Raw genomic sequence first — 15,408 nt, forward strand, 5'->3', positions numbered from 1 at the left:
AACCTCTGATAGTTTGGAGTAGTTAACGGGCTTTGGCTCTGCTCGTGTGGCTTTTAGTCCCTCAACTATACAAGTAGTGACATGATTCCTCTGCCAGTTGTCTTTATCCCCCTCCTCAGCAGACCAGTTGGGGTCACTCATAGGAACTGCCTGACCCCCTGTGGGGAATCTTGTTCATTCCTCTCCTGATCTGTCTCTGGCACTTAGAGCATATGTCTCACCTCCCCAGCCTTGAGAATTTCCTAAGACTTTGTTTTTTTCACTTAGAGTCCATGTCTGGTTTAGTAATTGCATGACGTCCTTCCAGGCTAACTCACAGGACTGTGTGAGACCCTGAAAGACCTCGGTGTATCTATCTGGGTCATCAGCAAGTTTTCCCAAATCTGTTTTTATCTGCCTTAGGTCCTGAAGTGAAAAGGGCACATGGACCCGTATTGGTCCCCATTCTCTGTTTGCCACCTCTTGTAAAGGGAGTAAAGAGGGCACGCGAGGGGGGCGAGGAGGAGCCTTGGGCAGTCTTGGAGAAGGCTGATTAACCGCGGGAGGGTCTGACCCAATTGGGCCGGGATATGGTGGGCACCTAGGTCCTGAGAGAGTTGGCATAACACCCTGGGGAAGTCCAGAAGCCTCTCTGAGTGTAGTGTCTTCCTCATTGTAAAGAAGATCTGAACATAAGGCACCTCTGACCATTTCGCTCCTCGTCGACACAATAGGTCTCATTGGAGAATAGTGTTATAATCCAGAGAGCCTTCAGACGGCCATCGCTCCCCATCTGAGAGGTTATATAGTGGCCAGGCTTTCGTGCAAAAGAAAATTAAATATTTCTTTCTCAGAGTCTGAGGGTCAAACGTTTCCCGGTTGTGTGTGTGTGTTTGTTTGTTTGTTTTTTAAGGCACATGTCAGAGGAGTTGCTATGGAGCCATGCACCAGGCTCGAGGGTGTGGCTTCTATCTGAAAAAGAGAAAAGGCCAGCGTGCACTGCCTGTTGTCCTTTCTGGGCTATGTGAGGGTGTCCCCTCTCCTGTACGGAGCAGCTGGACCTCAGTGGTCCGATGTCCATCCGGTCTTAGGAATTAACCACTCCTTACCAGTGTGGCCTCTTTTCCTGTCATCCCCTGCCCATCACCTGCCTTTGGACAGAGGTGAGGAAACCCAGACATGCAGCTACTGTCCTGAGTTTCAGAATCCTAGGATGTTTGCTCTGACATGCCCTCTGTTGATTTTAGGAAAGTTCCTAAGCCACAGTTAATGGGTAAACTGGATTTCTCCAACCAGGGTGAAAGCAAACAGCAAAAAGCAAAACTGAGCATGTCCGGGCTCTGAGATGAAACACTTGGCTTAAATGGGATGAATACGAGTTATGAATTCCTTCTCCCCCCACCTCCCCAGGCATGGGAACAGCGCAGGGAGGTCTTAACATCTAGAGGTCTGTTTCCTTTGCCCCCACAGCTCCATTTGAGGTCATAGCAAAGGAATGATAAAGAATCAGATTAGTCGAGCCCTTTAAAGGACTCCTAACGGGATCGGGCATCACTTGACGAGAAGAATATAACGGTGACCGAGCCCAGCCCAGGGGACAAGGCTGCAGTTGTAGAAGAGGTGGTATCAATTGGCCTAAAGCCCAAGGGGTGCTGAACTGGCTAAAAATAGCGAGGGGTAGAAGGCCAGGAATACAATTTAATGGGATGGACTTGTAATTCAAGGGGCGCTCCCTAAGCTTACCCAATGGGATTACAAGGACTGTGGTCCTTATAGCCCTTAACGTTTTTTTCCACAGGGCAAGGGGTCTCCTTGTGTCTTGTCCTCTTAAGGACGCCAGTAAAGGATTTTTTATCGAAATTTGGACACTGGTTCCTCAACTAACCTCATGTACTGTCAAATGCAGGCTCCTAACATACCGCAGGAAGCAGGGCAGGTGGAGACGAGAGTCTCGTAAGGGGTCAGGAACGGCTACTTTAAACCCTTCGTCACCCTTCAAGACTTTGCAAAAACAACATTTTTTTTTTCCTCACATGCCTTTCAGCAGTTGTGAACCTTCAGAAATATAGTAACTATGATTTCCCGAATGCTTTCAAAGACGAGAGTACCTAGAGAGAGGAGTTTGCCTCGTGCGTGACTCGTTTTGTCCGTCTCCCCCTTGGGACACCCCGTTTGATGCCTCTTGGCAGATGGCAGGAGGGTATAAACCCCTGACCGGACTCCTGGACAGACTGGACTCAGGAGGGCTGCCCTAGAGCCCCTCCTGATACCTGCTCCAGGAGGCCGTTCCCACTGACCTTCTTTTCTCGCTCATTGAAACACCACCCCACCTGGCCATGCTTTAGACCCTGGGAATCTGCTTCTGCTTCCCATTTTGTAGCTTCTCACATTGTTCCCTGGCATCCAGCCCAGGTGTCTGGCAGATAGTCTCCGGATACAGAGGGACTCTTGCTCTGAAGATTCCAGGAGGACTCTGGGGTCATCCTTGTAGGAAGAGCCCAAGGAAGTGTGTGTGTGTATGTGTGTGTTAGAGAGAGAGACACACACACATGCACACACGCGTATACACACACACACACACACACACCTCGTATCCATCTGGAGGATGGGAGGTGATAAGGAAGAATTCAGTGAAGGCCCAGCTCACCTCGCTCCCCCACGCTATTCTGAGCCAGTGCTGTGCCAAGCCAGCCTCTAACCCTCCTCCTCCACGGGGTGCGTCCCTGCCTTCTGCTCTTGGGAAGCCTTCCTTGATTACCAGGCCATCAGCCATTCATTCAGTGTTACGTCTATCGAGCGCCTGGTGAGGGCAGGCACAGGGGACACAGCTCTGCCCTCACAGAGCTGAGACTCTGCAAGAAGGGAGATGAACGCTAGACAATCGCATCAGTGAGAAGAGAGGTGTGAATGTTACCAAGGACAGATACAAGGTCAGAGTCCATTCCACCTGCTGGTGGGGCCAGAAAAGGCCTCGGGAAGTCATTTAAATGGAGTCTTGCAGGGTGAGTAGGCGTTTGTGAGGCAGAAAAGGGATGCTCCTCAGAGGGTCTCCTTGGAGCCCCCAGGAGTGCACATTGCCTGGTCCAGGTTTCATATCATCCTTCACTTTATTAAGTTGTTCATTCACTTGAGTACCCGAGATGCACCTGGTGCTATTCTTGATGTGAGGCATCTCATGGCAACAGACGCAGACGCCCTCTTGGTGTCTCGGTCCTGGGGCCATCCTGGTGCCTTGGGGCTCACATCTCTGTTATCTTTGTGTGCACGTTTGCCTCTTCATGTTCTCAGACACTTTGGGGAGGTAGCATGGTTTTGAGAAAGAACGTAATAGGTAGAAAAAGAAGAAGAAAGGGAAAAGAGAGCAGATTTTAACTGAGGGCCTACTGCGTGCCAGGCACTCTGTCCGTTGTGCTGTGGACACTCCGTCATTGGTTTTCTCACGTGCTCTATGGACAGCTGTTGGTTTATCCATTTTATTGCTTCAGCAGTCAGCACCTTGCCCTAGGTCACACAGGCAGGAGGTGGTGGGGTCAGGATGCCTACCTGGGTCCATCCAGCTGTACTGCAGACACACTTCTCACCTGTGCTTAGTCCCCAGCCCTACCTCTGACTAGCTGTAGGTTCTCACACTTTACCTCTCTGAGGTTGTATCTGTCAGGGCTTCTTGGCTACCTGGCTTCCTTCAGTGGTTCTCTCCATCCCTCTGGGTCTGGCTTGGGCAGTCCAGTGGCCTTGGTTTCAACAGCCTCAAACTCAGTCTGCCTTCCCGAGGTGCAGAGAACCCACTCAGTCTCCTTTGTTCCAGAAGGTGGCTTTCAGCTTCTCACCAGCATAGCAATTCTTACTATATCTTAAGGCAGATGCTACAAGAGCAAGTAATTCTACCTGAGGCTGTTGGCCTTTCCGACCATTCCTAGAACCACAGGCAGCTCTGCTGCAGGGATGAATGAATTTAACCTCCTCCCTCTGGATTCCAGATAACTGAGGTTGTCTTGTATCCCCCTTTCCTGTGTCTGTCTCCAGACTTCAGTCTTATTTCCTCCATGGAGCTCTTGTTACTCTAGTTTTCCTCCCGCAAATAAAACTACCCCAGGAGAGGAACTGTGTCTTCTACATCTTCCTATCAATGGGGCCCCCCAAATCCTTGGCTTAGAGAAGCCATTATAAATAGGTGTTGAGAAAAGGGATGAAGGCATGGGTGGCAATAAAGAAGGCACATCCTTCTTTCATTTAACAAGTGTTTATTAGGCACCTACTATGTGCAAATCAGTGTGTAAGACTATGAATATGGAGATGAAGAAGGCAGCGTAAGTCCTGCCCTCGTGGAGTCTACAGACCATCGAGGCCTCCACGTAGCTATCCACATGCAAAGAAAAGGAATTGTGTGTAGATAATAATTAAGATAAATCAGCAAATCAAAACTACATGAGATTCCACCTCACACCAGTCAGAATGGCCATCATTTATTAATAACTCATGTAACAAATGCTGGAGGGGGTGTGGAGAAAAGGGACCCTCCTGCACTGTTGGTGGGAATGGAAGCTGGTACAGCCACTGTGGAGAACAGTATGGAGGTACCTCAGAAATCAATATATAGAACTACCATATGACCCAGCAATCCCACTCTTGGGCATATATCCAGACAAAACTTTCCTTGAAAAAGACACGTGCACCTGCATGTTCATTGCAGCACTATTCACATAGCCAAGACTTGGAAACAACCCAAATGTCCATTGACAGATGATCAGGTCAGGAAGATGTGGTATATATACACAATGGAATACTACTCAGCCATAAAAAAGAACAAAATCATGCCATTTGCAGCAACATGGATGGAACTAGAGACTCTCTACTGCGTGAAGTAAGTCAGAAAGAGAAATAAAAATACCATATGTTATCACTTATATCTGGAATCTAATCTATGGCACAATGAACCTTTCCACAGAAAAGAAACTCATGGACTTGGAGAATAGACTTGTGGTTGCCAAGGGGGAGGAAGAGGGAGAGGGATTTGGATGGATGGGGAGCTTGGGGTTATTAGATGCAGACTATTGCCTTTGGAATGGATTAGAAATGAGACCCTGCTGTGTAGCACGGGGAACTCTATTTAGTCACTTATGATGGAGCATGATAATGTGAGAAAAAGGAATGTATACATGTATGTGTAACTGGGTCCCATGCTGTATAGGAGAAGTTGACAGAACACTGTAAACCAGCTATAATGGAAAAAAATAAAAATCATTATATATAAAAAAAAGATACATAAGGAAACAAATCCTTTCCCCTAACTTATCTAGTTGAATTAATTTATGCTTTTTGAGGTTGTTGAATTATACTAATTGTGACAAACTCCTGTTTTTAAAAGAAATTCCAAAAATCATTGGGGTGAGATTCAAAAGACTTCAGAGATTTTGAGAATTCTTTTCATTCCAGCAGAGATAGACTTTTTATCTCCTACATCAGAACAAAATAGTCTCATCACTGGATTAGAGAGAGAAGAGATTTTTTTTAAAAAAAATTACACTGGATATTAAGCCTATTCTGTAATTTTAATCAAAATTTGGTTTGGTCGCTAAATCAGAGGCTAATGATCTTCTGGTTATTTCATAAGGAATGAATAACTGAAACTATGTTTGAAGTCCCAAATCTCTGAAAAGGGCTAGTTTCTTAGTCATAGCTCCGGTTCTGAGTTTCTCAATTCATGGTTCCTTCTAGACAAGATGTTCATTCTGCTTGCTTTCTTATGCCAAGCTATATGCATTAAATTTGTGCTATGTTATTAAGAGATTTCACTTTCCAAAATGGATGAAAGGAGATTGCTGCAGATCTTAGAATGTGGGTCGCAAAACTAGGTTTCAACATGGTGAAGCTCGCTTCTGGGAAATTATAGGAGAGACACTACATGATGGCTCCTGTGGCATAAGAATGGCCTCCTGGCTGTCTAACCCTCTCACCTGAGAGCTTGGGCACATGCAAAGTCGGGTGAGGACAGCATCTCCACTGGCACCTCTCATTGAGTCTAATTTCCTTCATTTACCAGCTAAGAGTATTTTATATCGCTGAGAGCCGCGGGGGCTGCAGAATATCAGAGGCTGAGAACCCTGCTCCAGAATTCTCTGTAAGCAAGCATGCAGTTATATAATGGAAGAGCTGCAGATGCAAGAGTAGAGCTTGGGAAGGCTTTTCTTTGAGGAAGGAACTTTATTGAACGGGATCGGGCCCAGCAGCAGCTGCAGCAGCTGGCAGGGGTAGGAGTGAGTACACTAAGCATTTTATAGTTCCTTGTGAACTCAGCCTCAGGATGGCTTTGTGAGTGAGTGCTCCAAAACCCATTGCACAGATGAGGAGACTGAGGCCCCTAGAAGGGAGCTCGTATGGGAGAAAAGTGGCAGTGTCAAGTGTCCCGTGTGCTTGATTTGCCTGAAAAGTCTGCATCCTTCAACAGCACATGGTTGCATGGATTATTCAATCTCCCCAGTCTCTGTATAATGTAATTTGTTGTTGCTATTGGTTTAGACAAAATCACCCCCAACTTGTTAAGTGCTTCTTTGCTCTGGCATGGAGAGGAGGAATGCATTGACGTGCATGACGTTCAGCTCAGGCGTAGGGGGTCCTTTAAGCAGGGGGCCGTCAGCACAGGAAGGCCAGGACTTCAGGAAGCTCTCCCACCGGGCCCACAGCCCCAGCCCTGTTGGTCCATAACTGAGTTTCATTTGGTCTGCATTGTATTCTTCTCGAGGAGTTGTTACTATTTTAAACGGAGACATTTCTCATTCATATTGGGGTTTCCCTCTTCTGTGAGAAGAGCAAAACTTCTGGGAATACCGAGCCCACGTTTCCACGTGGAAGACCCCAGCTCGAGCAGACGCAGGGCTGCACCTTTAAGCCAGTGCATGTTCCCTACTTTGCCTCAGTCCTCACTCCTCCCAATTGTTGCCCAGCAGTGAGGTCTTAGCCTCTGTTTATCATCGCAAGTGAACAGCTGAGTTTTTCTGAAAGTGAAGTGTTTCTTGAAACTGAGTGAAGTATTTCTTTTCTGAAAGTGAAGTATTTCTTGAAACCAGCAACAGAGGAGCAACAGAAGATAGACCAAGAGAGTTTTCAGGTGCAAAAAAATGATGCTAACATCCAACTGCTTTACTCAGGTTCCCTATCTGCTCGGTTTCCCAACCACTTGTGGCTCAGCCTCTTATTTTATAGATGAAACTGGGGCCCAGAGAGGAAAGTGACTTCCCCAGGGTCATATATTCAATTACGGGCAAAGCCAAGTTGGATTCCCAGATCCCTGATCCCCAGCAGCACTCTCCTGCCTGTAAGGGGTCTCCAGGTACTGACCAGGTGTGCTTGTCCTGCATCCTTGGTTTTGGATGGTCTGGTGAGGATGCAGTGGTGTTCCCTCCAGAACACCCCTCAACCCTCAGGTTGATTCAGCCACCCGGGTACTGTCCTTCTCCCTCTTGGGGGAGAAGATGCTAACTCTTTGAGCATCATATGATGAGAAATTTGTACACAATTCCTTTTGGGGTGCCAGGAATAATCAGTGTATCCAGGGAAATTTATTACAATTAGCAGGAGTGAAGAATACAACACAAAAAAGCTGGGTCTGTCCCCCTGATTCTTATCTCATTTATTTGTAAAGCTTTTGGGGGTAGCAGTTGTCTTAGTTTTTGCCATTGTTGGCGTCCAAACCTCTTCCACTTGGTTTAAAAGTGGCCTGGGGAGGGAAAAGCAAAATCATATCCTTTCACCTCAGCTGGCCCAGTAAATAGACTTTTTGTGGTTTTGTTGTTGTTGTTGTTTGTTTGTGTGTTTGTTTTGCAAAGGAAATGTTGTGACCCTATGACAGTTCATCTATGTAGCTGGAGAGACAAATCAGTGATTCCCTTTCAGCATCACCGGGTGGGCAGGTAACCCTGTTCGTGCGACGTGCCTGAACACATGGACAGCAAGTTATATTGCGATGCTTTGCTTATCAACTCTCCTTGATGACAGCCAAGCGAGCCCTGAAAGTGTTAGGAACAGAGGAGGTGCCGCCCACTTTCATCTGACGCCTAGTTTAGAGGCTCCAAGAGCATCTCTTCACAGCCAGATCAACACAGAAATATTTACAATCAGCTGCTTCCAGCCAAGAAAACCTGCCACAGGCTCTGAAAGCAGGGGGCATATGCTTTTCCCCACAATCACTGTGAGTGCTTGTGTGTGTGGGTGTGGCTGTGTGTTCTAAACCCTGGAGAGCAAATAAACACGTTCTGAGCCCCCAGGAGATCAACTTTCTCTTGCCCCTCTGGCTTGGGACTGTCCGAATCATATTTCTGTCGTTAAGAGTTTAGCAGAGTTCACTGTGGTTCAGCGGCTTAGGAACCTGACATTAATTCTCTGAGGATATGGGTTTGATTCCTGGCCTCACTCAGTGGGTTAAAGATCCCAAGTTGCCACACATGCGGTGTATGTAGTTTGCAGATGTGGCTCAGATCTGGTGTTGCCCTGCCATAGGCCGCAGCTGCAGCTCAAATTTGACCCTGGCCTGGGAACTTCCATATGCCACAGGTGCGGCTATACAAAAAATAATAATCATGATGTCAGCAAAATATGAATGCATTTATCCTATTTTACAATCCCTGTTTTCAAAAATGTCTAGTGCTCTGCCTATGTCTGTGTCTTTGAATGCTCAGTTCTCAGTTTTACCTCCTCATCGTTCTGGAAGCCAGGGCCATGCCGAAGGGGAAGGTAGTTATTTGGAGTGACTGTCCTACCCCTAGGTCCTCACTAGCATAAAAGGTCTACTGCCCCTCCGTGTCTCAAATACGTGTGTCTTTGAGAAGAGGAGAGGGTATCGTTGGCTAGAGTTGGAAGGCATTTCTTTCAAGACCTTTCTGCTGTCTTTTTCTCCCAGTTGACCTTGAATCAGAGTGTCGCTAAGTCCCAGGATCTCCGAGCTGGAAGGTTCATGGGGAGGTTACATCTGGTCCCCAACCCCCAGCCTCACTGGAAGGAGGTGTCAGCTTAAAAATATGCACAACTTAAACGTTGAGAGTTAAGTTTTATTTGGGGCAGAAGGAGGACTATAGCCTGGGAAGCAGCATTTCGGAGAGCTCTGAAAAACCACTCCCCAGAGGCCGGGGGAAGGTCGGTGTATGTGTGATTTTGCTGGAGGGGGAGGTACATGCAACCAGGCATGAGTTTTGCAGCAGGTTGCTGCTGTTCTCCTGAAGTTTACGGCTAGTCTCGAGGAGCAGACGTCACCATGACAGATTTTAATGCTTTTCTGGATATGAGGAGATGCAATAATTGGGCCCATAAAGTCTTCTCCTGAAAATATCTAACTATCCAAAGACCTGTTCAGCCAGTTTTCCCAAGCACAGAGCCCCTCACTCCTGCTCTCCACCCTGAGCTCCTTCCAGGGGTGTTGAGGCTCAGCAGCTGCAGTGGTTCATGATTCAGTTCATATAGAAGCAGATGCCAAGTGCCAAACTCTAGTTCAGAGGAAGCGGCAGAAAAACTGTGGGATCCTATGCATTCAATACGGTATGGCAGAGCCTAGTTTTTTTTTTTTTTTTTTTTTTTTAATTTTCTTTTTGGCTGCCCTGTGGCATATGGAATGCCTGGGGCCAGGGATCAGATCGGAGCCACAGTTGTGACCTATGCTGCTGCTGCTGCAACGCTGGGTCCTTAACCCACTGTGGCCTCTGCTGGTCCGGGGATCGAACCTTTGTCCTGGCACTGCTGAGCCCTTTGTACCATAGGGGGAACGCCCACAGAGCCTAATTCTTATGCAGATAATACTTGGGAAAGCAGGAATTTTGGCAAAGCACCTGAGCTGCCCACAGCCGGAACATGCCTGCGGGCCAGAAGGAAGAGCCTCAGAAGCTCTTTGCCCAAGGACATTATGCTGGTTCAATACCTGGTATAAATATCAGTGAGAAAGTGACAAGCCTAAGGTTGAGCATGGAATTGCAGTCTCTCATGTCAGCTAGACAAATAAGGGTGCCCAGAGCTGCCTTGAAAATACTGCTCAGTAGAATGCGTCAAAGGAGACCAGCTACTGCTGGATGCCCACAGGATCTGGGCTATTAAACTCAGCCCTTAAAACACTTTTGAATCTCTCCACCTTTTCAAAGAAGCAGACGCTTCACCATTTTGGAAAACCTGCAGCTCGAGTCCCATTGCGTGGAAGAGAATATGTTTTACCTGTTCTCCAAAGAATGAGCCACACGCCCCCTGCCAGAGCTGGCAGACCTTGCCCCTGGGGGCAAGGAGGTGACCAGGTGGAGGCCAAGGGTCTGGCCTTGAACCCCTTGCCCCATGTCTTGACCTTGGAGGGTTTTCAGCAGCCCCTTCCCTTGTCCATCTCATGGAATGTGCCCAGAGGCTCAGGTCTGTTGGCTGTTGAGTGGGGACTTACTGTCTTAGGGTCTCCAAACCTTTTTTTTTTTTTCTTTTTTTCTGTTTTCTCTTTTTTCCCGCACCCATATCATGCAGAAGTTCCTGGCCAGGCCGGGGATTGACCCCAAGTCACTGCAGTGACAACACCAGATCCTTAACCAGCTGAGCCACATGGGAACTCCCAAACCAGTTTTTAAAGGGGAACATGTGCAAATTCCTGCTCAACATCCACCCTATGCTCATGGACTTTTTTGGGAGCCTAGGCAACCTCCAGGGCTGTTTCTCCTCTGATTCAAATCTTAGAAACTCTCATCCTCAACTCTACAAAGCCCCAAGGCAGATCTTTTGTGCTGTCCCCATTCAGTGTATCGTCCTCCCTGGTATCCTTCAGGGACTGGTTCCCGGACCCCCGAGGATACCAAAATCTATGGATACTCAAGCCCCTTGTATAATGGAGTGGCAGTATTAGGCGGGTAGACTTGCTAAGCTGTCTGATTTGAACAAAGTCCATTACTCCTCCCGTACGAGCTTAGAATGAGGCCAGTCCCCACCAGAGCCAAGGGTTCAGCCTCTGCCTCCCCCTCTGGTACCTCAGGGCAGAGTGTAAGTGAGGAAGGCATCCGCATGGACAAGGATGGGAAATTAAGAAGCCGCTGGGCTTGCTGGGATGGTGGCCCAATGGGGCCACTTTGGAACACCCTGACTGTCATCTAATACCCTTCATCGGAGCAAACATCAACAACAGACGCAGGCAGTGAGCTTTTCTGCAGAGTTGTGATTGTAACAGGATAGTCAATATGTGTTGGCACTGTGTTGCTGTTTATTTGAGTGTAAATCCTTATTCAGAAGTGTTGAAGTGCTTCATTTTTATTCCTGACATAAACCTGGCTTAATATTCTGTTTAAAAAAAAAATACTCCATTACCTTGTTTAATTTGATTGCTAAAAAAGTTCCACTGTGGTTATAAGTTCATATTTGGGAGAATCCCATTTAAAAAGGTACTATTATCAGAGACAGCTTGTTAACGTTGCAGGTTATTCACTTTTATGTACTATGGCCATGAGTGTCTGGAAGCTACAATTTAGGGGCCTGCTTTTGTCACTTTATGGCCTAAGTATTGTGTTTAGTGCTATATAATCAGAATAATTTCCATGGTTGCACCAGAATCCATTGAATAGACACGTCCCAGTTTGCTTTTCTCTGCCTCTGTATCAATCACTTTACATTATTCCATTATTTCAAATAACTTTGAGCAGAATATCCTCTCATGGTTGGGTATTATTTTGTTCATATGGACTCTCAAGAGAAGTCCTGTAAAGAGGGCGGGTATGTCGCAGGCCAGGCCTTCTCAGACCTCAGTGTGTGCGTAGCTCACTTGTGGATCTTGTGAAATGCGGATTCTAACTCAGTAGGTCTGGGCTGGGCCTCAAGTTCTGCATCTGTGACAAAGTCACTGTTGCCGAGGCTGCTCCCTGGGCTTTAGGAAGTCTCTCAAAGTCCCTAGTGTCCTGGCACCAGGCCCGTTCTGCAAAATCACCATGTTGGCTGGTTACCCAGGAGCTTTGCCTCTCAGAGAGGAAGGTTTTAAACAGGCTGGTGGCCAGAGAAGGTGGGAGCTGTAGCCCCTGCTTTCCACCAAAGCATCTCAACTCACTCCTGCCATTAGAATCACCTGAGGGTACATGCCACACACACACACACACACACACACTCTCACACACACATACACACACACTCACACACACACACACACACACCAGGGTCCACTCCAGACCAGTGTAAACAGAATATTGAACAATGAGCCTGACTACTAGTAATTCTGAACACTTTCCAGGTTTGTCTTTTAAAAATATTATTCTTATTGAATTATAGTTGATGTGTAATGTTGTGCCAGTTTTTGCTGTACGACAAAGTGACTCAGCCACACATATAAAACTTCCCAGATTTGAAAGGTGACTCCATGTGTAGCCAGGGTTTTTAAGACCGACCTACCTTAAATTTCACTGACTTCTAAAAAAGCAAAAACAAAAACCAAAAAACAAAAAAACCCCAAAAAACCGGGGGTTCCCGTTGTGGCGCAGTGGAAACAAATCCAACTAGGAACCATGAGGATGCAGGTTTGATCCCTGGCCTCACTCAGTGGGTTAAGGATCTGATGTTGCTGTGAGCTGTGGTGTAGGTCACAGATGTGGCTCAGATCCTGCGTTGCTGTGGCTGTGGCATAGTCTGGCAGCTGTAGCTCCCATTAGACCCCTAGCCTGGGAACCTCCATATGCCGCAGGTGCAGCCCTAAAATGCAAAAAACAAACAAACAAACAAAAAACACTGAATTCAACTATAGTTTAAACTTGACTAGATGAACGGCTTGGGGCTCATATTCCCTGACTCCACACTTTTGGCAAGGGATTTAGCAAGCCCGTGAGTTCTCTTTGTAATTCTAAAAATTAATAACCACACTTTCTAAGAGAAAACAAGGAATTTGTCATCCCTGGCTTCTCTGTCAAACTTACTCCTCCACAGAGTTTGCGGGTCCCACCTTCCTGAATGCCACCAGGCCCCAAATCTCTTGCTTTCCCTTCCCCTTCAAAGCTAAGCGGTCATCCCAGTCATTCGTTCTCCATACACGGTTTCTCTTGTAGGAACTGAACACATTGTATTAAAACTCTGTCAGCATGGCCATGTCCTTCCACTGGACTGACCCCTTGAGACCAGAGACAACCTCTGATGCATCGTTTCATTCCCCATATCAGAACCGTGCCTGTCTGTCACACCGTGGATTCCATTAAATCACTGCTGAACGAATGAATGCACGAATGACATAGAATAGATTTCGATCCCATGCAAGCCTGGAAGGTCGTTCTCCCTGTTGAGAGATTCATACCAGCGTGGTCCCAGCAAGAACACACATTGCCTAGATGGTGCCTTGTGACAACATGGCCTCGGCCCTGCGGGTGTGCAAGGTGGCAGACCGGAGGCTCGGGGGGCCCTGTGTCCCCGCCACTTACCACCTGCTGGGTAACACCTGCTGTTTCTCTTTGGCAGTTGCCTTTTCAGGCCTGGGCTTCACGACGTTCTACTTGGCTGGCAAGCTGCACTGCTTCACCGAGAGTGGGCGGGGGAAGAGCTGGAGGCTCTGCGCGGCCATCCTGCCCCTGTACTGTGCCATGATGATCGCCCTGTCCCGCATGTGCGACTACAAGCATCACTGGCAAGGTGAGTTCCTGCCCAGGGCCCACCCCGGCCCTCGCAGTCTCTGCCCCTCTCCTGCAAGGATTGGGGGCGGAGGGGAAGCATCTATTTGGAAAGTGCCCACTGTCAGAAATCAGAGGAGGCTGAAATGACAGAGCAGACACATTTTTAAAGGAAATGCACCTGTTCAGGTGAGCTCTGGCTTTCCTACTGTCCTTGCTGGGGACAGAACTGGAGCTCCTCCCCCTTCATGCTCCAATAGGCCACTGGAGTCCTGCCTTGATGGCAGGCCCTTGGTCACAGGCTCAGATGCGACTTCCCTGCTGGGTCCCTTGCCTCCACCCTCCGACTTAGTGCCAAGTGGTTGCTGGCTCGTTTCACATCGCACATTCATCCCACAAGGAGGAATTTTTCACCATGGTTGCTCTTCCAAAGGAGATGGCTGCCAGCAGCCACTGCAAGGCTGGGCGAGGCTCACCTGGATGTGTCAGTCCTCAGGTATCTGTGCAAAGTCAAACGAACACAGAACAAGGGAGGGGCTCGTTCCTGGAATAAAACTAAACCATGCTATGCCCCTCTGCGGATCAGCTGCCTGAACCGCAGCGACATCTGCCACAGCAAAAGGGGAGCCGAGACAGAGGTGGTGTCCACAGGACGTCAGAGAGACGGGGGTGCAGCCTCCAGGAGCACAGGGTCCAGGGCTCTTTCCCCAAAGCCAAGCCTCAGATTACCTTGACCAGGCCACTCTTAGCCAGGCATTTGACTGGGGGTGGGTTTGGCGAGGGCACCAGGAGTCTGCACTGTTAACAAGCAAGCTTGTTATTTCTGATGAGGTCTGAGAAGCACCATGGAAGCTCTGCCGTGTCAGCTTTCGGCAAGCACGCCGACATTAACTGCCTAAATCCAACTTCCCTGGACAAGTGGCCTTCCACGATCGGTCCATGGCCTGTGCCTCCTCTTCCTTGCCTGTCCACCTGCTGTCACCAGGCACCACTGCTGTCACCCTCCCTCCCTCCCCTTTTCTGTCTCTGCAGCCAGCTGCCCTGTAGGACTGCCCTCTTCTCACTTCCTCCCAGGCATTTGTCCGGGGTAGTGAGGCAGCAATTGAGTCCAGAGTGAGGGGGACTCCTGGGTGGGGGCTCCTCTCCCCATCTTCTCCAGGGGCCTCCTGCTCCTCCCAGGGCTTCCTCGGCTTCTCATCTTTTTTCTCCAACCTCAGCTCTCCTCTCCACCCTCCTGCAGTTCACGCTCTGGGTATCATGAGCCTACAACAGCAGCCGGGGAGTGGCGGGGGAGGGTGAAGGGTGCAGGGGAAAGAGAGGCTGATGCGTGGTCTGGACAGGTGGGGGCTTCAAGCACTGATCGGGATCTGGATGCCCTGCTGATGGGGGTGCTTGGTAAGAGGTCCATCAGGCTGGCCCCTGAGCCCTCCCTTGTTCTCTGCTTGTATCTATGACATGGATGAAGTTCTGGGTAACGTGAGGCTACATAATAAGGGAAGCAGGAAAAGAATCACCGAGCCAACAGCACAGGGGCACACGCCCACTGAACCCTGGGAAATGGGGCTATTTTCCAACAATCGTTGTGGCGCCTGTGATTAGGGCACTTCCCCATGAGGCCTGTTGTGGGCTGGATGGCATTTTAGGGACTGCTTCTCATTTATCCCTTGTAAACTGTAGTGCCTTCTTCTGAACATGGCAACAGTAATCCCCCAGTATTTCCCAGAGCTGTTTCATAGGCAGAAGGAAATAATGGATCTGCGTGTACTTTGTAACTGAAAACGCATTATACAAATACAAATTAGCTTCGTCGTGGCTTAGCGCCCCACTTCTAGAGAAAGATGTGTTGGTATTTCCC

At 48.3% G+C, this 15,408-nt stretch overlaps 1 protein-coding gene across 1 annotated transcript in view; it reads left to right on the top strand.

The window, feature by feature from the left end:
- Positions 1-15,408, top strand: part of PLPP4 (phospholipid phosphatase 4) — a 147,416-nt gene that overhangs the window by 121,302 nt on the left and 10,706 nt on the right. Inside the window, exon 6 of the mRNA XM_001924179.5 lies at positions 13,405-13,575. Coding sequence (XP_001924214.1) covers positions 13,405-13,575 — 171 coding nt within the window. The remainder of the gene's footprint in view (positions 1-13,404; positions 13,576-15,408) is intronic.

The sequence above is a fragment of the Sus scrofa genome, chromosome 14 (assembly GCF_000003025.6).
Source record: "Sus scrofa isolate TJ Tabasco breed Duroc chromosome 14, Sscrofa11.1, whole genome shotgun sequence".
In the NCBI taxonomy this organism is placed as follows: Eukaryota; Metazoa; Chordata; class Mammalia; order Artiodactyla; family Suidae; genus Sus; species Sus scrofa.